The 24132-nt window shown below is 36.3% G+C and overlaps 2 protein-coding genes across 2 annotated transcripts; one reads left to right on the top strand and one right to left on the bottom strand.

Moving 5' to 3' along the window:
- Positions 1-985: 985 nt before the first annotated feature.
- LOC128553487 (uncharacterized) lies at positions 986-10808 on the bottom strand. Its single transcript, XM_053534649.1, has 4 exons — positions 10624-10808; positions 7957-8124; positions 5483-6910; positions 986-3164 (listed from the first exon to the last, which is right to left on the bottom strand). Exons 3-4 carry the CDS (start codon positions 6593-6595, stop codon positions 2007-2009), a joined length of 2271 nt encoding a protein of 756 aa, XP_053390624.1. The 5' UTR covers positions 6596-6910; positions 7957-8124; positions 10624-10808; the 3' UTR covers positions 986-2006.
- Positions 10809-10910: 102 nt separating this feature from the next.
- Positions 10911-21765, top strand: LOC128553488 (uncharacterized). The gene is made up of 6 exons (XM_053534650.1): positions 10911-11152; positions 12761-12940; positions 13964-14011; positions 17067-17323; positions 20769-20890; positions 21362-21765. The coding sequence occupies exons 1-5, from the start codon at positions 11110-11112 to the stop codon at positions 20868-20870; spliced, it is 630 nt and encodes a 209-aa protein (XP_053390625.1). The 5' UTR covers positions 10911-11109; the 3' UTR covers positions 20871-20890; positions 21362-21765.
- Positions 21766-24132: the final 2367 nt, after the last annotated feature.

The raw sequence follows: 24132 nt of genomic DNA, 5'->3' as shown, positions 1-24132 counted from the left end.
TTGAGTGAAACAGGAATTTTTGTAAAATTATAAAATTTAAAGTCGATAACGGGCCATTAGTCCATCCAAAACATTGGACTGGAAAAGAAACTGATGTTGACCTGCAGTTTATTGATATATACATGTGTACCAAAAATAAATTCAATTTTATAATCCATTCAAAAGTCTTCAAGCAGACAAGTTTTTGTAACAGAATTTAACAGAATTTTCAATACAAGAGGGCCATGATGGCCCTATATCGCTCACCTGTTGTCATTGCACTTGAGGACAAGAAGGTCCTCAGAAAAAATATCTAAGTTCAAAGGACAGGAACAACAAAGGAAAGAAATCTAACCAAAAAGAAAAAAAAAAAATCTCACAAGGTACAGATATGTCAAAATACACCTAAAAATTGGAGGTACCATCCATGTTGTACCATAGAAAAGTGGTCTCGATTTTTCCCTACGGCCAATAGTAAAAAAGTTACTAAAATAAGCTATTTATATTAATATAAAAGGGAAGTAATTAAAAGAAAATTATTGTAAGTGATCAAAAGAAGAAACTGCCAAATAAATCTGTTGACATAAATGAAATTTCAGATCAGTATCTTCATTACTGTTACGGAGATATACCCATTTTAATTTGAAATAAAGGGATGTAATTTGACATAAAATCAGTCCATAGTTATCTACTTTGATTGGCTCAGTTCAACTAATGACAACAATGAAATTTCAAATAAGTCCTATAAGTACTTACTGATATAAATCCATTTTGACTACAATCAGGGGAGGTAATCAGATATAAAATAACTCTGGAACCTACGATTGGATCTGATTTGTCATGGAATCCAAGATTTATTGTTGTTGAAGATATTTTAGAAGTTTGTATGAAACAAAACCATAAATGAAGACTCTATATGGCTGCAAAAGCCAACATAGCCAATTTTGGACCTTTAAGGGGCCATAACTCTAAACCCATGATGGAATCTGGCCAGTTCAAGAAAGGAACCAAGATCTTGCAGTGATACAAGTTGTTTGCAAGTTTGGTTAAAATCAAATCATAAATGAAATTGCTATTGTACAAAAAAGGTCAAAATAGCTAATTCTGGCCCTTTCAGGGGCCATAACTCTGGAACCCAATATTGGATCTGACCAGTTCAAGAAAGGAACCAAGATCTTATGGTGATACAAGTTGTGTGCCAGTTTGGTAAAAATCAAATCATAAATGAAGCTGCTATCGTGCAGACAAGGTCAAAATAGCTGATTTTGGCCCTTTCAGGGGCCATAACTCTGGAATCCATAATGGGATCTGACCAGTTCAAGAAAGGAACCGAGATCTTATGGTGATACAAGTTGTGTGCCAGTTTGGTAAAAATCAAATCATAAATAAAGCTGCTATTATGCAGACAAGGACAAAATAGCTGATTTTGGCCCTTTTAGGGGCCATAACTCTGGAACCCATAATGGGATCTGGCCAGTTCAAGAAAGGAACCAAGATCTTATGGTGATACAAGTTGTGTGCAATTTTGGTTAAAATATAATCATAAATGAAGCTGCTATTGTGCAGACAAGGTCAAAATAGCTAATTCTGGCCTTTTCAGGGACCATTACTCTGGAACCCATAATGGGATCTGGCCAGTTCAAGAAAGGAACCAAGATCTTATGGTGATACAAGATGTGTGCCAGTTTGGTAAAAATCAAATCATAAATAAAGCTGCTATTGTGCAGACAATGCCAAAATAGATAATAAGCCTGGGTGAATTCAGCAACTCCAGTTTTCTCCAGACATGCTAAAATTTCTGCTACTTACTTCTAAAAGGGGCATGTCTATCTTTTAACTTATTAATTAATCATTATTAATGTTAAAATCTCAACTTAATACAAATGTACCAAATATTTATGTGCAGTCTGAACAGTTAGTTGACTTTCAGCCACAGCATTATTTTGAAATAATTAATATATGTGTACAGCATAGACTCTCAATAAGGATAAAACAAGAGTGGATGACTGTTGGACTACATTCCCTTACTAATCACACTCAGTGATATTTGGAAATTCACAAACAAAATCAATATCTGAAAAACATACATCAACACATATGGAAACAATGTTATGAACTTGAATAATTTCTGACTCTAGGTTTTTGGGTGTCTCCATTACATGTATATGACCAACATTTAAATTCAGATAGTCTGGATACTCTTCATGATTTTTATCAAGAATGGAACCCTTTACTTTTTTTAGTTTTGTAATTATGGCCAGTATCTGTTTGTCACAAACACAAACATTATTACAAGCACACTCAGAAAATCTGTGCACAACAAAGATTTTTATAAACCCAAATTGAATTATGTTATTTCTATCTAAGAATTTAACAGTGAATGAGTTTCTCTCCTTAACTCTTGTGTATGATTCTGAATGAATGATATTGTTTCTTACTTTCAAAAGACTAAAAAATGACAAACACAGTAGTTTAAACTTTAGAAAGTTTGTAAGTAATCTTAACAGGCTTCCTGACAATTTGAATTTTACATTTGTACCTATAGAATAGATGTTATGATCAAGCTTCAAACCCAGTGCAATTTTACTTTTGTTTAGGTACTTCTTCACAAATGGAATATGTTTAACATTATCTGATAACTTCTCTAAAAGATGTGGCACAAGCTGATGACTATTTACAGCACTAAGTATCTGTGTATCTACATGCTGTGTGCCATGAAAAAGTTTTAGTAAGTCACCATTCAAAGATTCAAAGGGGAAGCAAGAATAGACCCACAATGGTCCAAGATCTTGTACACATTTTGGTAGATGAAGCAGACTGTGTGCATTCAATCCAGAATATCTAGCACCATACAATGGTTCAAGCATATAAACAAAATAATTTAAAAGTGAATAACTTACATCAATATCTGCATTTGAAACACTATCCTGACATAACAACCAAATACTCTGGACAAAGGCACAGTAATGAAAAAAGTATAATGGCTCCATTATTGTAGACAGAACTGGTACAGAATAAAACAAGAGGACCATGATGGTCCTGAATCGCTCACCTCTTCCCACATGACCCAGTTTTGAGTATGACGTTGTTTTTTCTATTATTTGACATAGTGACCTAGTTTTTGAGCTCATGTGACCCAGTTTTGAACCTGACCTAGATATTATCAAGATAAAAATTCTGACCAATTTTCAGGAAGATCCATTGAAAAATATGGTCTCTAGAGAGGTCACAAGGTTTTTCTACTATTTGACCTATTGACCTAGTTTCCAAAGGTACGTGACCCTGTTTTGAACTTTACCTAGATATCAAGGTGAACATTATCACTAATTTTCATGAAGATCTCATGAAAAATATGGCCTCTAGAGAGGTCACAAGGTTTTTCTATTTTTATACCTACTGGCCTAGTTTTTGACCGCACGTGACCCAGTTTCGAAACTGACCTAGATATCATCAAGGTGAACATTCAGATCAATTTTCATGAAGATCCATTGAAAAATATGGCCTCTAGAGAGGTCAAAAGATTTTTCTAATTTTAGACCTACTGACCTACTTTTGACCGCAGTTGACCCAGTTTCAAACCTGACCTAGATATCATCAAGATGACCATTCAGACCAACTTTCATACAGATCCCATGAAAGGTATGGCCTCTAGAGAGGTCACAAGGTTTTTTTATTATTTGACCTACTGCCCTAGTTTTTTATGGCACGTGACCCAGTTTCAACCTTGACCTAGATATCATCAAGGTGAACATTCTGACCAATTTTCATGAAGATCCATTCAAGGGTATGGCCTCTAGAGAGGTCACAAGGTTTTTCTATTTCAAGACCTACTGACCTAGTTTTTGATCGCAGTTGACCCAGATCCCATGAAAAATATGGCCTCTAGAGAGGTCACGTTTTTTCATTATTTGACCTACTGACCTACTTTTTGATGGCACGTGACCCACTTTCGAACTTGACTTAGATATCATCAAGATGAACATTCTGACCAATTTTTATGGAGATCCATTCACAAGTATGGCCTCTAGAGAGGTCACAAGGTTTTTCTATTTTTAGACCTACTGACCTAGTTTTTGACCGCACATGACCCTGTTTCGAACTTGACCTAGATATCATCAAGATGAACATTCAGACCAACTTTCATATAGATCCCATGAAAAATATGGCCTTTAGAGAGGTCACAAGGTTTTTCTATTATTTGACCTACTGACCTAGTTTTTGACGGCACGTGACCCACTTTCGAACTTGACCTAGATGTCATCAAGATGAACATTCAGACCAACTTTCATACAGATCCCATGAAAAATATGGCCTTTAGAGAGGTCACAAGGTTTTTCTATTATTTGACCTACTGACCTAGTTTTTGATGGCACGTGACCCACTTTCAAACTTGACCTAGATATCATCAAGGTGAACATTCTGACCAATTTTCATGAAGATCTCATGATATATATGGCCTCTAGAGAGGTCACAAGGTTTTTCTATTTTTAGACCTACTGACCTAGTTTTTGACCGCACGTGACCCAGTTTCGAATTTGACCTAGATATCATCAAGATGAACATTCAGACCAACTTTCATACAGATCCCATGAAAAATATGGCCTTTAGAGAGGTCACAAGGTTTTTCTATTATTTGACCTACTGCCCTAGTTTTTGACGGCACGTGACCCACTTTCTAACTTGACCTAGATATCATCAAGATGAACATTCAGACCAACTTTCATACAGATCCCATGAAAAATATGGCCTCTAGAGAGGTCACAAGGTTTTTCTATTATTTGACCTACTGACCTAGTTTTTGACGGCACGTGACGCACTTTCGAACTTGACCTAGATATCATCAAGGTGAACATTCTGACCAATTTTCATGAAGATCTCATGAAATATATGGCCTCTAGAGAGGTCACAAGGTTTTTCTATTTTTAGACCTACTGACCTAGTTTTTGACCGCACGTGACCCAGTTTCGAACTTGACCTAGATATCATCAAGATGAACATTCAGACCAACTTTCATACAGATCCCATGAAAAATATGGCCTTTAGAGAGGTCACAAGGTTTTTCTATTATTTGACCTACTGACCTAGTTTTTGATGGCACGTGACCCAGTTTCGAACTTGACCTAGATATCATCAAGGTGAACGTTCTGACCAATTTTCATGAAGATCTTGTGAAATATATGGCCTCTAGAGAGGTCACAAGGTTTTTCTATTTTTAGACCTACTGACCTAGTTTTTGACGGCACGTGACCCAGTTTCGAACTTGACCTAGATATCATCAAGTTGAACATTCTGACCAACTTTCATAAAGATCCCATGAAAAATGTGACCTCTAGAGTGGTCACAAGCAAAAGTTTACGGACTGACGCACGCACGCACGCACGGACGGACGGACGACGGACACCGCGCGATCACAAAAGCTCACCTTGTCACTTTGTGACAGGTGAGCTAAAAAAAGCCAAGCTCTGATTTCTGAATCTTTTCAATATTTGAAATGTTCAGTTACACTTCTGGGTCTCCTACTTATGTGAAAAGTTGGTTTTATTTTTGACATACAATCATCAACAAAACCAACTTTGCTTACTAAGGAAAACAGTTCTGAAGAGTCACCTACAGAAAACCAAAGAGAAATAAGTTTTTTGGTAATACCTAAGAGAACACAGTGCATATAGTCAATACTTGTTGATAATACAAAGTCATAATAACTCAATCCAAGCAGGAAGGTTGGTCCTCTAATACCTTTCACAAATTCATTAGGTCCTTCCGTTGCTTCTACTGCGTGCTGAATTGTATCTATATGTGATCTAGGTGGCCCAACTGGATTATCTTTTAAATAAGGAAATATATGAGTGTGTCCACGTGCTGAAGTTTTAAAGGTTTCACCTTCCTGTAAACATCTCGAACAACTATATTTCCCATTGAACTGAATCATATTAAGTGCAGTTGATCGGGCTGGCAAATCTGCAGTTCCACAAAGAAGGAAGCATTTTACATTTTCAGTCCTTCCTTCAAACTTTACATCAAGTCCATCTGTTTCTAACTTTTTTAAACTATCTTGTAGAGGTTTGCAAAACAAATTAATACTTGGTTTTAAGTCCCCAAACCATAGTCCATAAAACAGCATATTTGTTTTCTCTTTTCGCGCACTGTATGGTAATTCGTTTATCATTAAGTACATCGGCCAAATAGAGTATTTGGAACTTTTGAACACTGGTACTCCATCTGTGTTCCAAGTAAATGAAAGGTTATTTAAATTAGAGAGAGGCTGTTCAGGTTGTAATAGACTTTTATAAATAAACCCATCGTACAAATCCTCAAATGCATTCTCCTGCTGCTTCTTTCTACTAAATCTGTGTTTTAAGTTCTCTCTAAAACTTTTCCTTTTAAACATACACTTAATTTGGTCCTCAATTGGAAATTCAATAAAGTATGACTTCGAACTGTCATCTGATATGTCTTTTTTACAAAATGTATTCGGACAAACTTTCATTTCAATTTCTACACTCATCAAACAGTGTTTACAAAAGTAATTCTTTTTCATAGGTGATTTCATTTGGGCAAACATTTTTGAATTTCTGAACACTTTCAAATACTGCAATATTCTGTAAACAGTGAGCATTAATCAGCACTAATAAATCAGCCAGCTGACTAGCAGTGATACCGTGTATTAATGAATATATCCATATCAACATGACACTGTTCAATATGGTCAAAGAATGACCAGGATAAATGAAGGTTTTAGATAATTCACCAAGGAATCCCCAATGAAATTCATCTTCATGTTCATCTGCAAGGACAGAATTCTCTTCCTCAGTTTCCTCACTATCTGCTGTGACTTCATTTCTCCCATCTCTTACTGGATCATAATTGTGTTCTGCTTCTGCAGACTCGTCAGGCTCAATAATTCTCTGATCCCCTTCAGTTTCAATGTTGACTGTAAAATATAATTAATAAAGTAAATTAATTTAGTCTCATAGTGTGCATCAATTGACATTTGAATTGTACCTTTCTTATTATTATATATTATAGATCCTTTAAAGGGACAGGCACAAAAATTAAGGCAACATTTTTTTGGCATAAAAAAGACAACTTATTTACATCAGCTAGAACATGACAGTTTGCATTTAAATGTGTTAAAAGACAGATCAAGGAAGACAATCATTGATATTGGTGCTGGAACTCGAACCAACGAAGACAAAACAATCTTCAAACCCGGGGCTAGAGGGCGTGGGCGGAAACATGCATTTCCACTACCGTCCATGAACAGGCTCAATCAAACCGAGCCTGCAACATTTTCTTTTCTGTCGTGTTGGGCGACCTGTGGAGTTCCACTTTTTCTGTTTCGTTTTGTGGGAGGCTGCATTTTTGGTGTGTGGCATTTCCTGTTGGATATTTGCTTTTGTTTTCCACAACAAAATTATGCGAAGCACTCTGACCACCTGTGCCACATAGATATATAGTGTCAATGTGTAAATGTAAACTTATAAACATTCAATTTACTGCATGACTAAGTGGGTAGAAGTTTGATTTAGAAAGTAGCAAAAAGCAAATATGTCAATTGCTTAGTTTCAGAGTCCTCTTTATAAATATAACAACTATTTCCATGTTTTTCTAAATTTTTTACTCCATTTCAATGTGTCGGCCAGTCCCTTTAAACAGCTAGTTCAATCTGAACCCGACAATGGTTCCCAAACGGCACATAAGCTGAGAGGTGAGGATAAAAAACTGCTCATTATAAAAATCGTTACGTTGGTTCAGGATCGAAGCACTGAATGTATAAAATTAAAAAATGATTTCTTTCCTCCAATGCTATAAAAACATTCATGCATGGTTACATCCAATTTTAAAGTAGGTATAGACAAACAACGGAAACAAAAAATTGGTTTAAGTCTTATAAACTTGACTTTTTTGCTCATGTTAAATGCCTGAATTCATTTAAATAAATTGTCGTTTTTTATATACAATAAAAGAATAAAGTACCTTGAAGGTCATTTGATCTGTTAGCATCATCAGTACGAAGTGTGTTTTCTGCAAGACAATCCAAATATGCAGTTGATGAAGTATTGTATATGCGCGGACGCACTTGACCCCTTGAATTAAGTTTTATTTTCTTCTGCTGATGACTATTTGCACTGTACTTATTATCCACTGCAAAATAAAAAGGATTCTTAAGGTGAAAGAGTTATAAACATATATCTAATGATGTAATAATCAATCTGTTTCAAGATAAATCTCAGGTCTTTCATCAAACATCATTCACCCAGCGTGCCTTGGTATAATGCAACCAAAACAATTTCATAAGTTGGTGAGTTATGCTTGTGGTAATAACTTTAATATTTTGTATAATTAAGGTATTTTTTTAACTGAATACGCCCAAAATATGTTACAATTGCTTCGAGTTACATGCCCACAAAATATTACTGTGTATCACTTATGCCTGTTTCTCGTCGATTTGAGCCTTCTCATCGATTCGAGCCCTTGTGTCTTAGTAAAACTCGATCATGCTCAAGTAGCATGTTCTTCCATCAGAAACTTGTCTCATTTACATTTTAAAATGCCTTTAATGGAAAGTATTAGTCATGAAACCACTGAAAAATTGAGTAAATACCTGTTTTAATACAGGGTACAAAAGTTTACATGTTGATTATAAATATTGATGGAAAATTCAAAATGATAAAAAAAAAATTGCATGGGGAGGTGGAGGGGGAGCAAGGTGGCAACAAGGTGTGGGTACACAACTTCACATGTTTGTAATAATTGTTCATGGAAAAGAATGAAAGAAGTTTAATGAAATTCTTCCAATTGGTTTGTTTGTTATGTACAAATCTGTGGATTTTTAAACAATTAAAGGGCAATAACTGTATGGAAAATAGACCAATAAAAAAAGAAAATGATGGGCATCATCAAAGTATGTTGGTTAATATTTATTTCAAGTTTGATGAAATTCTACCTGCTTGTAACTGAGAAATGGCTGCGGATGGACATTTTTGTGCATTTTTCATTAAATCAAGGACAATAATTCTAAGGGAAATTGACCAATCGAAAAAAAAATTGAAGGGCATCATCACAGTATCTTGGTTCATGTCTATTTCAAGTTTGATGAAATTCTACCTGCTACTTAGTGAGAAATGGCTGTGGACAGACATTTTTGATTAAAACAAGGGCAATAACTCTTAGGGAAATTGACCAATAAAAAAAAAACTTGATGGGCATCATCGCAGTATGTTGGTTCATGTTTATTTCAAGTTTCCTAAAATTCTACCAGGCAGTTACTGAGAAATGGCTGCGGACGGACGAAAATCGAGGGCAATAATTCTAAGGGAAATTGACCAATCGAGAAAAAAAACTTGAAGGGCATCATCACAGTATCTTGGTTCATGTCTATTTCAAGTTTGATGAAATTCTACCCGCTAGTTACTGAGAAATGGCTGCGGACGGTCATTTTTTTATTAAATCAAGGGCAATAACTCTTAGGGAAATCGACCAATCCAAAAAAAAAAAATTGACGGGCATCATCGCAGTATGTTGGTTCATGTTTATTTCAAGTTTCATAAAATTCTACCAGGTAGTTACTGAGAAATGGCTGCGGACAGACTGACAGACAATGCCATTTCAATACCCCCCTCCCGATTTCATCGGCGGGGGATAAAAATTCACTCGAGTGGCAGTCTCAAACACTTTACATGAACCCTTATAGGTTATAATGCAGTAATTCTGTCAAAAATGTGCTTCTGTGGTGTAGTCGAAAGCTAGAAGTCCCTTATAAACAGATCCTAAATTTTCCATTTTTCGCGCATATGCGCGTAAATCGGGGGCCAAATGGGCATTATTTTACTTGTGCAATGAATTTTACATAAAATAGGACACTTTTCATGCTAATATTCGCATGTTTTCGAGTTGTTTACTTTAAAACGAAAGTAGGGTGTTTATTCTGCAGACCGCTTTCTGAAATGCGGCACTATGAGGGTACCTGACTTTAGTTCACTTGCATTTCACTGCATACTATTCAACACCCCTTGTTCTTTTCGTTTTCTTGAAGCGTATGGATATCTTGTGGAAAATAGTTCTACCACAGAGTGAAAATCTTGAAACTGTAACAAATCTGTTCTGAAGTAGCTGATTTTTATATGAAACAAAGAACATTTTCTTTTATTGGTATATAGCCTATCTATTTATACTCCAGTGGACTCTTCTTTGCGAGTATTATGTGCAGCTGCGCGCCTGTACAATAAGTTAAAAGTAGATTGGATAGGAGGATAAAAGTAATACACGGTGTGTATTGCAGTATAAATACAGTTGATAGTGTTAAAAACATGAAGGATTTACAGATAAAAGCAGTTTAAAAACAGGTCTATCATGTTAAGCGTGTTTGGTCACACCCTGTTTTAACTGATTCAGGGTGGGGGCTTGCACAAGTTGTACTGGAAGGGCATTCTAAAGTACTATAAGGGGAATCAAAGAGAAAGCAGCTTTACTTACTCTAAGTATTATTTTATTTCTCGTGTAAATTCCTGCTTTTAAACTCTTATGCACTGACGCGCACCTGCATAAATACTCGCAAGGGTGTCATGCAGTATTTATACTATAGATAGATAGTAGCATAATCGCGAAAACATATGATATCATGTTTTCATCTCAAGTACTTACTTGTTCTTTTATTTCCTTCCATCGACGAATGTGCTTGAGAGGGAATGCTTTCGTTATCCATCGTTATATTCTATAAGTTTTGGTATATATTATAAAATAATGTAAAAACGTTGACTATTTTTCTGCCGGGTACAGTAAACAATCAGAACTCGTCAGCTCTCGCGTAACTTTTCGGGAACAACATTCGTGCATCTCCGTACATAAAAAAAGATGTATCTTTCTTATTTCTACGCATTAATTTTAATATTCTATGTACCTAATTATAGTTGCTTAAAATAGCATAAAGAATATTAAGGTTTATTGAGATATCACCGCCATGAATTAGGTTTAAAAAATGGTATACTATGTCCGGCATTGTTCGGATGATTCCGTAAACACATCCGGGAATTTTCGAAGAGGCGCGGAATACAAAACAACAACAACAAAATCATCATTCCTACTTTTACTGTTTCTGAAAGTTTCTTGTTGGGAGTTTTAATCTGCATTATGGCTAAACGTGCCATACACGCTCCAAGGCAATTTGACAGTGGTAAGTGCAAACATTATGTAGATACGTTATTGAAAATGAAGCTAGTATCTGATACTGACTCTTACTCAAGAAATAAATCACAGGCACGAGTATCGGACCTGGGACAAAAATATGACCAGATTAATAAAAATCATTGTTTTCATCCTAAATGTGTCGAAAATTAAAAATATACAGTAAAATATGAGCCCCCTTCAAAAGATACATATGTCTATTGAAGGCCAAAAATGGGCCAGAATCTCGAGATTTGACCCGTGCTAGGCTGACGAACATATTTTAGTCCATGATTTCGTACCGATTCGTTGTGCCACATTTTTATCTAGGCAATCGTTTCCAGATAAATATTTCATGAACGGGAAGGGCTAGAGACTTGAGGTCAGTCTCATTTTGTAGCTGAATGTACACGTGAAATAGTGATGGGTAGTTTGTTTATAATTGTCTCGATAATTTATTTCACAACGGCCCGGGAAGTAAACCCATTGCTCGCAGGCTCGAATCCCGAGATTCTGGCCTTCAGTAGACATATGGTTCTTTTGAAGGGGTATCCTATTTCACTACATATTTTTCATTTTTAACTCAGTCTGGTCGTATATTTTGTCCCAGGTCCGATACTCGTGCCTGTGAAATAAATTCGAACCACGGGCACGGGCGCATCTGGCACGTACGACCCCTCTGGTATACCGTTCAAAGACGCTTCCATTTGAGCTTTGGAGGCCACGTGATAGCTACTATATACTAGCAACCACAGCTGATAAGCTAATCAGGCTTCAATATATACTATTTCAAGAATGTACCATCAATGTTTTGCCCTAGGGAAGGTGTATGGTCAGGCTGACCAAAAAGCTATGAAAATAAATGTATTTTATACTTCTTTGGACTGACCCAGGGGAATTTAAATTTAGGAAGTGGCTATTCGTAAGGCTCGCTCTGACGTACGAATATAGTAAAATAGTGCTTGCTCTGCCGTACGAATATAGTGAAATATCCTGTAAATATATATTTTACACAGATTTGGTAACGGCAGAAAAAAATTTATAATTTACATGTTCCTCGTGGAAAGAATGATGTTTAACAGATCTCCCAATCTGGGTAAATAACCTCAATCGGGGTAATATACACCGATCGGGGTACAACTAGAACAATAGAAAAGCACAAAAAAATTGATATATCTTTTTTCTTTAAAGTGCTAACATAAATATTTTCACTAAAGCTTTATATCATCATGACAAATATGCCTATGTTCCATTTTATTGATTTTGCATATGTTAAAAAATCTTAAATTTTTACAACAAGAATCTGTTAAAAAATTATCTGATTGTCAACTGTTTATATCATTCAAAGTTGACCCGAGAATATGAACATTAGCACTTCCTTAATAAAAAAGTTATCAAAAATTTTGTACTTTTCTATTGTTCTTGTTTAACCCTGGTACATATTGCCCCAAACAAGATAATTTACCCCCATTGGGAGATGTGCCCAGGCAGCCTGTTTAAGATAAATAGCGTGCGTAAATCGAGAATGCACTTTGATAAAATATTTGGCATACTTTAAATACCTTAACATATGGCATGCACCTTTATTTAATATATTACTTAATTTTATGATTATTAGGATCATGGATTGTTGCCAGGTACCAGGATACAAAGCAGCTATCCGAGGTTTTCCCTGGGGGAAAGGTAGAAACCAGAGATGGGGCAACCGGTGCTGAAATCAATTTTAAAATAGGTGACGAGTGCCTTGCTCCATGGAAGAGGGCCGGGAACTTTCCGGCAATTGTTGCTATCATTAATGGTATAATTATGTTGTTTATAATTCAGTAAATCAAATAAAAAGTAAAATAAATATAAATTAATTTTATTTTTGCTTAAAACTTTTTAATATACAATCAGAGGCTTGGCTATATAGAACTGGATTTTGATGCATATATATGCCGACATGTAGCCAGTAAAGGTTTGACAGGCAAGAAACTTAGAAAGATCAATCATTATCAGTCTGAATTACCAACAGATTGGACTGCTAATTGAAAACAATCTTAATTTGTGCATACATGTAATTTGTGAAGAATTCTGAATTTCTGTAGTAATATGATCAATACAATGTATATTAGGAGGCACAGTGGTGTAGGGGTAGACTAAGAGCATCTGACTCCGAACCTAGAGGTCGCGGGTTCGAATCCCGTCTGCGGAATTTGACCGAGACCTTCACAATCCCTTCTCTCAGCGAGAGTAATGGTCAAAACTCCAGGAAGCAGTCATCGATGATGATCAGTTAATATAAGTTGTGAGATGTAAAATAAATAAGTTAAAACTAGTATAATGTATACTGATTTGGCATTGAATTTCAGTTTTTAATTTTACCACAAAGGGGCCTCCGTGGCCGAGTGGTTAGAGTCGTTGACTTCAAACCATTTGCCCCTCATCGATGTGGGTTCGAAACCTCATTTGGGGCGTATATAGAATTCTTCACGAGAGGAAGCCATCCAGCTGGCTTACGGAAGGTCAGTGGTTCTACCCAGGTGCCCGCTCGTGATGAAATTATGCACGGAGGGGCACCTGGGGTCTTCCTCCACCATTAAAGCTGGAAAGTCGCCATATGACCTAAAATTGTGTCGGTGTGACGTTAAACCCAACAAAAAAAAAAAAAAAAAAATTGGACCACAAATAAGACTTATAAAAGTCACTTTATATGGCTATAATTAATCCCCCTTGTGTACACATTATAATTGCAATAATACATTTTCATCATTACAAATTAAAAAAAAATTGATGTCTATAGGCATATTTACATTTATTAACTTATTATGTCTTCTTTCAGATGATAAAACTAGTTGCCTCAAAAGGAAACAGACTATGGAGGCTAATGGTATGCATACACTCACATTTAATTGTCTTTGACGATATTTGCTCCAATTTACTGTTGCTAAAGCTGTTTCCATGTACAAATCATTTATATTTATAACATTTTAGTAAATTTGAACATGCCAACTTTGGGTAATATTTATTGAATTATGAACCTGCATGAGTGTACGGTTTTGCAAACTATACCGGTAATCAGCGATGCATATGGCCCCATTTATTCTTTAATTTATCCCCCCGCCAAAGGCGAAGGGGATATTAGAAATGCTCTCCGTCTGTGCATGCGTCTGTCCGTCCGTCCACAACGATCTTTGTCCGGAGCATAACTCCAAAAGTGCGGGAGGGATTTTCTTCAAACTTCATACACTGATAGAACACATTGGGAGGAAGTGCAATGTGTAAGAACAATAACTCTACCATGCCTATTTTTAGCTCACCTGTCACATAGTGACAAGGTGAGCTTTTGTGATCACCCTTCGTCCGTTGTCTTGTGCATCCGTCCGTCAACAATTTCTTGTCTGCACGGTAGTGGTTTCATTTATGATTTTATTTTAACCAAACTTGCACACAACTTGTATCACCATAAGATCTCGGTTCCTTTCTTGAACTGGCCAGATCCCATCATAGGGTCCAGAGTTATGGCCCCTGAAAGGGCCAAAATTAGCTATTTTGACATTGTCTGCACAATAGCAGCTTTATTTATGATTAGATTTTTACCAAACTGGCACACAACTTGTACCACCATAAGATCTCAGTTGCTTTCTTGAACTGGTCAGATTCCATTATGGGTTCCAGAGTTATGGCTCCTGAAAGGGCCAGAATTAGCTATTTTGACCTTGTCTGCACAGTAGCAGCTTCATTTATGATTTTATTTTAACCAGACTTGCACAAAACTTGTATCACCATAACATCTTGGTTCCTTACTTGAACTGGCCGGATTCCTTTATGTGTTCCAGAGTTACAGCCCCTGAAAGGGCCAGAATTAGCTATTTTGACCTTGTCTGCACAATAGCAGCTTCATTTATTATTTGAATTTAATCAAACTTGCACAAAACTTGTGTCACCATAACATGTGAGTTCCTTTCTTGAACCGGCCAGATCCCATGATGGATTCCAGAGTTATGGCCCCTGAAAGGGCCAAAATTAGCTATTTTGACCTTGTCTGCACAATAGCAGCTTCATTTATGATTTGATTTTAACCAAACTTGCACAAAACTTGTATCACCACAAGATCTTAGTTCCTTTCTTGAACTGGCCAGATTCCATCATGGGTTCAGAGTTATGGCCCCTTAAATGTCCAAAATTGGCTATTTTGGCTTTTGCAGCCATATAGAGACTTCATTTATGGTTTTATTTGATATAAACTTCCAAAATACCTTCAACAACAATAAATCTTGCATTCCATGAGAAATCAGATCCAATCGTAGGTTCCAGTTATTTTATATCTGATTACCTCCCCTGATTGTAATCAAAATGGATTTATATCAGTAAGTCCTTATAGGACTTATTTGAAATTTCATTATTGTTATTAGTTGGACTGAGACAATCAGGGTAGATAACTATGGACTGATTTTATATCAAATTACCTCCCTTTATTTCAAATTAAAATGGGTATATCTCCGTAACTAATGAAGATACTGATTTGAAATTTCATTTATGTCAACAGATTTATTTGGCAGATCCTTCTTGTGTTCACTTACAATATTTTTTTTTTTTTATTACTTCCCTTTTATGTTACTATAAATAGCTTATTTTTAGTAACTTTTTTATTATTGGCCGTAGGGAAAAACCAAGACCACTTTTCTGTGGTACAACATGGATGGTACCTCCAATTTTCAGGTGTATTTTGACATATCTATACCTTGTAAGATTTTTTTTTTCTTTTTGGTTAAATTTCTTCCATGTTGTTCCTGTCCTTTGGACTTAGATATTTTTTCTGAAGGCCTTCTTGTCCTCAAGAGCAGTGATAACAGGTGAGCGATATAGGGCCATCATGGCCCTCTTGTTTTAGTTATTCCCCTTTATCATATTTTCTTAAAAAAAAATTGTCTGAAGCATATCTTCTTCGTGCATTGAGGCATTTTTATATATCTTGGCTCAAATGTTCACCACCAGGAGGCGGAGTGTCATGCGCAAGAACCAGGTCCCTAGGTCTAAGGTCAAGGTCACACTTAGAGGTCAAAGGATACAAGAATGAAAACCTTGTCTGGAGCATTTCTTCTTCATGCATAGAGGGATTTTGATATAACTTGGCACAAATGTTCACCACGAGACGGAGTGTCATGCGCAAGATCCAGGTCCCTAGGTCTAAGGTCAAGGTCACACTTAGAGGCCAAAGGTCAGATACAAGAATGAACTTGTCCAAAGCATTTCTTCTTCATGCATGGAGGGATTTTGATGTAACTTGGCACAATTATACACCATCATGAGACGAAGTGTCATGCGCAGTTCCCTTTTTTAGAATGACTTCCCTTAGTTGTTACTATAAATAACTTATATTGTAACATTTTTATAACTGACCGAAGGGAAAAAAACAAGACCACTTTTCTGTGGTACAACATAGATTTTACTTTCCAATTTTAGGTGTATTTTAAGGTATCTCTACCTGGTAAGGAGTTTTTTTGTGGACTTAGAAAAACAAAACACTTACAATGATTACTAAACAACCACAAAATTAAAATTCCATTTGCAAATACAGCTGCTAGAGTAAAGAAATTTGCTGTGACGGGCGTATATTGTGACATTCTGGCACTCTTGTTCCCTGTTAGCTTTTCATTCCTTCTTTTTACAGTAGCCATATAGAAAAACATCATAGCTATACTGTTCATGAAAATTAATAAAATTTAGCAGTCAGCCACCTCCCCCACTGACTTATTCTTTCTTCCACATCTTTAAAACCCCTGATGTGGACCACAACTAAACCGTTCTTCAAAGCTTTCCCCAAAATTAATACTTTCAGACACTAACTTGCCAGGAACTTTAGCCTTCAATTATAATATGCCCGGTGGGGGGATTAGCCATGTCTAACATGGCTGTTGTATATATTTCAAATTATTTTCTAGAAAAAAAGTCAAAAGTGAAAGACGTAAGAGATGAAACTGCTGACAAACCTGACGATGACAATGATGTGGTTCAACCTGCTAAAAAGAAAGCAAAGAATACAGGAAAACAAACCAATGTCAGTCCTGCCAAGAACAAACAGGCAGTAACTCAAGAAAAGAAAATGGAGAAAAGGGGAAAGATCATGGCTGCCAATCACGCAGCAAGAAAGATACTTCAAGGAATCACCCGGAAGGGCTCGGAGGAGAATGGGCATAATGTAAGTCCCCCTAACGAAAACCTCATTCCTAACAGTCCTAACTCGGGTAAGTCTTCCATACCCATCACCTTTCCAACCAGCACCACGCAAGACAGCACTGTACCAAACAAATCTTACACCACTCCAGACTGCACACTGCCCAACATCACTTCTCAAAACAGCATACTTCCCAACACCACCACTCAAAGCAGCACCACTCATATTAACACTCTGCCCAACTCAGCTCAGATTACCATTCAAAACAGCACACTACCCAACACCATCATTCAAAACAGCACTCTGCCCAAAACTACTATTCAAAACAACAGCACTCCGACCAACACCAGTGAGAATACCTCTCTACTTTACCCCACTCTTAACAACCTGACTAATTCTGTTAATTCTTTACATGTGTATCCATCTCAGAATATCCGTCAAAGGGCGTTTGTTCCTTTACCTCCTACTTCTGTTGCCAACACATCTGACACTACCCTATTTAACTACAGCTCATTTCTAACAGAAGACTGTGCTAACTGTCTAAATTTAACCACTCAGGTAACAAGTTTAACTGGTCAAATTTCTAATATGCAGCAGGAGCTGAATTTGCTGCGTACTGATAATGTTAACTTAAGAGAAAAATACCAGGAAGCTATAAAAGGTAAATATTAACGTTTGTATTTGTATAATGGCTTTGTGCGCTTCTGAAAGTTGCATTTTTTTTAAGACATCCAGAACATGTACAAGAAGACGTGTTTAAATTGTGTGATGGCGTACGTACTAGATTAGCCTACATTTACTGTAAGATATATAGTTAGACATCACTTTGCATGATAAAGTGTGGAAAATCTTTGGAAAGAAAGTGAAAATATGACAGTATTATAAGGGAAACAGAGTGATCGTCTGCATGTTTTCACAGTTCTTATGTATATTTTCTGGATGTTTTTAATAATGCATGCAAGCGGGTCTCCATTGGTTTGTTTAAACTTGCATGTCGCCACATTTTAACAAAATGCCAATTAATTAAGAGAGTAATGTCCAAATGTTGTTTTTTTTTGGCAGTTTAACATTTTCTCAGTCTTTCGCATTTAGTATTGCAACTCTGATAACATGCTAGTATTGCAACTGTGATAAAATGCATGTATGTCTTACTTATTTTTATAAGCCCCCACCACATGAGTAGTGGGGGCTTATAGATTTGGTCTTGTCCGTCCGTCTGAAGTTCGTGACGCGCCTATCTCAAAAAGTATTCAACATAAATTGATGAATCCTCGCATGTGTCTTTATCATGATATGAACTTGCGCACCTCCTATTTTTTGTCTGGCTCCGCCCCCCCATTTCCAGAGTTATGGCCCCTAAAATAGTCAAAATGCACATTTTCACCTTGTGCCACGCATATCTCAAAAAGTATTTGATACAGATTCATGAAACCTTGCACTAGTCTTAATCATGATATGAACTTGCACACCTATTTTTCATCTGGGTCTCCTCCCTATTTTCAGAGTTAATGGTCCCTGAAATATTCAAAAATGCACATTTTCACCTTGTGACGCGCCTAGCTGAAAAAGTATTTAATATAAATATTTAAACCTTGCACAAGTCTTTATCATGATATGAAATTGAGCACCTCTTATTTTTCATCTGGGTCCGCCCCTATTTTCAGAGTTATGGCCCCTGAAACAGTCAATAATGCACATTTTCACCTTGTGACGCGCCTTACTTAAAAAGTTTTACATACATATTGATTAAACCTTGCATGAGTCTTTATAATGATATGAACTTGCGCATCTTAAATTTTCAGTCTGCCTCCGCCCCCTATTTTCAGAGTTACGGCCCCTGAAATAGTCAAAAGTGCACATTTTCACCTTGTGACACACGTAGCTGAAAAAGTATTAAATATAAATTGATTAAACCTTGCATGAGTCTTTATCATGATATGAACTTGCAAACCTCATATTTTCTGTCTGCCTCCGCCCCCAAGTTATGGCCCCCAAAATAGTAAAAAAATGAACATTTTCACCTAATTATGTACATAGCTAAAAAAGTATTTCATGTAAATTCATGAAACCTTGTTTGAGTCTTTATTATGATGTGACCTTGCGCACTTGGCATTTTTCTTGAGAATCTTTGAGCTTGTTACAGAGTTACAGCCCTTGAAATAGCCAAAATAGTAGATTTTTGCGCACCCGAAGGGAGGCATATTAGTTTTCAACTGTCCGTCCGTTCGTTCGTTACTTGGTTCATCACAACGTTAACTTTTTGTATGAAGGCACTTTACTCGCGAACCACTGCACCCAGGACCTTCAAACTTCACATGCTTATAGTACTTATTGAGTACACCACCCCTACTGACTTTGGGGTCACCAGGTCAAAGGTCAAGGACTTAGGTGCTGCCGGTGGGGGGAGCATTTGTCACCATTAGTGACAGCTCTTGTTTTTGTTTGTGATGCTCATACCTCAAAAAGTATATGGCCTAGAAATTCTGAGAATAATGAATCCTTTTCATAAAATGTTTGTTGAGGTTTATAATACCCCATTAAGACTGCAAACATTTAAATTAGTTCCCCTTATTTGTGACAAATGTACCAGTGGGGGGCACCATGTGTCCTACAGACTCATAGTTATAAAATGTCTACAGGGGTCAAATTTAACAATAGTTTGTACTAGCTGAAATTAGCTACTGCCCTTTTTGTTCACTAGCTAAAATGAAAAGCTACCAGCTAAAGTTAATAATATTTTATTGCTTTATTAATATTTACTGCATGGCCAAAACTTACAGATTGATCTCTGTAAGAAGTAAGTCACAAACAATATTTTTTTTCTATTACCTTAAAAATGCTACTGCTATTTTTGTCCACTTACAAGGTTAAAGGGACTGACCTCCAGATTGTCTGACAACAAAAAAAAATACACTTTTCCTATATCTTGAAATATATGTTCATAATATGACCAGACTTCAATATGAAAGAAAGATTACTTTTATCTTAATCTGGAGGTCAGTACAATGAAGTCAAGGCCTTCCATGTTAATTTACTGCAAGCTACAATCATGCATGAGTTTTGTTGAACAATAAAACATCATAAAGATAAATGATAACATTCCTTTCATGGAGAAAAAAACACTAAATATTAAAGCTCTGAAGACATTTGCTTGTTAAATTATTGACTAGCTGAAATTAGCTAGTATATTTCAAACCCACTAGCTATTTTAAATTTCCACTAGCATTTAGCTTGTGTGCTTGTCTAAATTTGAACCCTGTGTCTATATGCAAATATTAATGTTTTATTGGCTTGACTTTCGGCTGATCTTGATGTACACTAGTTGCAAAGGCAGATTAAATTGTAACTACCAAGCTAAGAGTTAACTAGCAAAACATACCATTTATAGATAATTAAAATTACCACAAAAAGAACATTTTAATAAGTAGGTTAATTAACAAACTTCAACCTTAACTAAAATATGTTTCAGATAATAATGACCTACAACAGAGGACACTATGTCCGACACCAAGTACTTCATCAGGTGTGTCTGCAACAGACTATAACAGATACACACCCAAAAAAGGCTTGAAAATTCCTGAAGCAGACTATGTAAGTGCTTGTAAAATCATGTTTTGGAATACGACCATGTGGTCGCTGCTTTGCTGTCATATCACCAAACATTTAACTTCTCAAAGATTTAGGGTCAGTTATATGGGTTTGAGCACAGCAACCAACCATGACTCTTCATGTTGGAGAGGTTGCAGTTTTTTATATATAGTACTAGTCCTTCCAAGGAATGATGGTTGTGGTTGGAAATTGCCAGCCTGATATAAATGAAAATTATACTGTTGAAAATTGGTGTAAAATTAGACAAAAAATGAAGTAAAAAATTTTATAATAAGCAACAGTGATAATCATGGTTATATAAATGTTGATCAGTAAATAGTTTGAACATTAATTCTACATTATGGAGTATTAAATATCATTTTACACTTTCAAGTGACCTGTATACAAATGCATTACATTTCATATCTGTCATCAATCTTGCTATTCTGTTACAACTGTCACTTAAAATTTCAGATCATAAAACCAGACTTGAAAACATCTGAACTTAAGCCAGGTTACTGCCACTTTGGAGGTCCTGGCTCCAACATAATGGTGACGATGAAATGGCTTGGGAGCATGCAGGCGAAAACAAAAAAAAGCAAACCAGCTCACACCATAAAACAAGAGGACCATGATGGTCCTGAATCGCTCACCTCTTCCCACATGACCCAGTTTTGAGTATGACGTCGTTTTTTCTATTATTTGACATAGTGACCTAGTTTTTGAGCTCATGTGACCCAGTTTTGAACCTGACCTAGATATTATCAAGATAAAAATTCTGACCAATTTTCATGAAAATCCATTGAAAAATATGGTCTCTAGAGAGGTCACAAGGTTTTTCTACTATTTGACCTATTGACCTAGTTTTCGAAGGTACGTCACCCTGTTTTGAACTTTACCTAGATATCATCAAGGTGAACATTCTCACTAATTTTCATGAAGATCTCATGAAAAATATGTCCTCTAGAGAGGTCACAAGGTTTTTCTATTTTTATAGCTACTGGCCTAGTTTTTGACCGCACGTGACCCAGTTTCGAAACTGACCTAGATATCATCAAGGTGAACATTTAGATCAATTTTCATGAAGATCCATTGAAAAATATGGCCTCTAGAGAGGTCAAAAGATTTTAATAATTTTAGACCTACTGACCTAGTTTTTGACCGCAGTTGACCCAGTTTCGAACTTGACCTAGATATCATCAAGACGAACATTCAGACCAACTTTCATACAGATCCCATGAAAACTATGGCCTCAAGAGAGGTCACAAGGTTTTTTTATTATTTGACCTACTGACCTAGTTTTTTATGGCACGTGACCCAGTTTCGAACTTGACCTAGATATCATCAAGGTGAACATTCTGACCAATTTTTATGGAGATCCATTCACAAGTATGGCCTCTAGAGAGGTCACAAGGTTTTTCTATTTTTAGACCTACTGACCTAGTTTTTGACCGCACATGACCCTGTTTCAAACTTGACCTAGATATCATCAAGATGAACATTCAGACCAATTTTCATACAGATCCCATGAAAAATATGACCTTTAGAGAGGTCACAAGGTTTTTCTATTATTTGACCTACTGACCTAGTTTTTGAAGGCACGTGACCCACTTTCGAACTTGACCTAGATATCATAAAGATGAACATTCAGACCAACTTTCATACAGATCCCATGAAAAATATGGCCTCTAGAGAGGTCACAAGGTTTTTCTATTATTTGACCTACTGACCTAGTTTTTGAAGGCACGTGACCCAGTTTCGAACTTGACCTAGATATCATCAAGGTGAACATTCTGACCAATTTTCATGAAGATCTCATGAAATATATGGCCTCTAGAGAGGTCACAAGGTTTTTCTATTTTTAGACCTACTGACCTAGTTTTTGACCGCACGTGACCCAGTTTCAAACTTGACCTAGATATCATCAAGATGAACGTTCAGACCAACTTTCATACAGATCCCATGAAAAATATGGCCTTTAGAGAGGTCACAATGTTTTTCTATTATTTGACCTACTGACCTAGTTTTTGATGGCATGTGACCCAGTTTCGAACTTGACCTAGATATCATCAAGGTGAACGTTCTGACCAATTTTCATGAAGATCTTATGAAATATATGGCCTCTAGAGAGGTCACAAGGTTTTTCTATTTTTAGACCTACTGACCTAGTTTTTGATGGCACGTGACCCAGTTTCGAACTTGACCTAGATATCATCAAGGTGAACATTCTGACCAATTTTCATGAAGATCTTGTGAAATATATGGCCTCTAGAGAGGTCACAAGGTTTTTCTATTTTTAGACCTACTGACCTAGTTTTTGATGGCACGTGACCCAGTTTCGAAATTGACCTAGATATCATCAAGATGAACATTCTGACCAACTTTCATAAAGATCCCATGAAAAATGTGACCTCTAGAGTGGTCACAAGCAAAAGTTTACGGACGGACGGACGCACGGACGGACGACGGACGACGGACGCCGCGCGATCACAAAAGCTCACCTTGTCACTTTGTGACAGGTGAGCTAAAAATACCTGGATACCTTCTTCAATCCATGGGATTTGCAGGGCATGACATCCTCCACTCTTGAAACAATGACTGGTGACAAAAAGGACATTTTTCATGCACTTGAGTGTAAGCTTTTTTTAACCTACTTAATATTGTTGGATTCTGAAATAACTTAGCACAAATGTTCACGGTTTTGAGACAGTGCATGGTGCACAATACCCAGGTCCCTAGTTCATAGGTTTCTTCTTTATGCATACACCAATTTTTGTTGTAAAATAACATGACACCGATGTTAATGGTGACCATCTGATCATGACGAAGACAAGCGCAAGACTGGATTTTTTCAAATTACATTTTATACATGTATTAAAAATGTATTTTAAAAATTATGCAAAAAAATACACTCCAAATATTGCACAAAGGATGTCAATTCTGACACCGAATTTGTTGTATTACATTTTCTAGGCATGGCGTAATACCTATTAAAAAGAATTGTATTTAAAGCAAACATTATAGATTTATTCCAGTTATGAGCTACAAAGGTTTAAGAATTGAAGTATATACATGCATGGAATATATGTAGTATTAATTCGTCTAGATTTTACGGTTGAAATTGCTTTATTACATAAAAAATATCTGAGTCTTAAAAATTAGAGCTTTTATGATTTATTTCTGCAGTGTATGCAGCAACTGAACAGGGATTATCAAGCACAGAATTTCATCGTGTGATCAACACG

This window comes from Mercenaria mercenaria, unplaced genomic scaffold (assembly GCF_021730395.1).
Source record: "Mercenaria mercenaria strain notata unplaced genomic scaffold, MADL_Memer_1 contig_3883, whole genome shotgun sequence".
NCBI lineage: Eukaryota > Metazoa > Mollusca > Bivalvia > Venerida > Veneridae > Mercenaria > Mercenaria mercenaria.
The sequence above is the reverse complement of the archived record's forward strand: the minus strand, read 5'-3'. Positions and strand labels throughout refer to the sequence as shown.

Coding starts and splice junctions, on each gene's coding strand:
- LOC128553487 (XM_053534649.1), bottom strand. CDS start 6,595: ATGCTCACTGTTTACAGAATATTGCAGTATTTGAAAGTGTTCAGAAAT. Junction 3,165..5,482: donor TAAGTAGGAGACCCAGAAGT/GTAACTGAACAT, acceptor TCTTCCTGAAAA/TTGGTCAGAATTTTTATCTT.
- LOC128553488 (XM_053534650.1), top strand. CDS start 11,110: ATGGCTAAACGTGCCATACACGCTCCAAGGCAATTTGACAGTG. Junction 11,153..12,760: donor TCCAAGGCAATTTGACAGTG/GTAAGTGCAAAC, acceptor TATGATTATTAG/GATCATGGATTGTTGCCAGG. Junction 14,012..17,066: donor ACAGACTATGGAGGCTAATG/GTATGCATACAC, acceptor ATTATTTTCTAG/AAAAAAAGTCAAAAGTGAAA.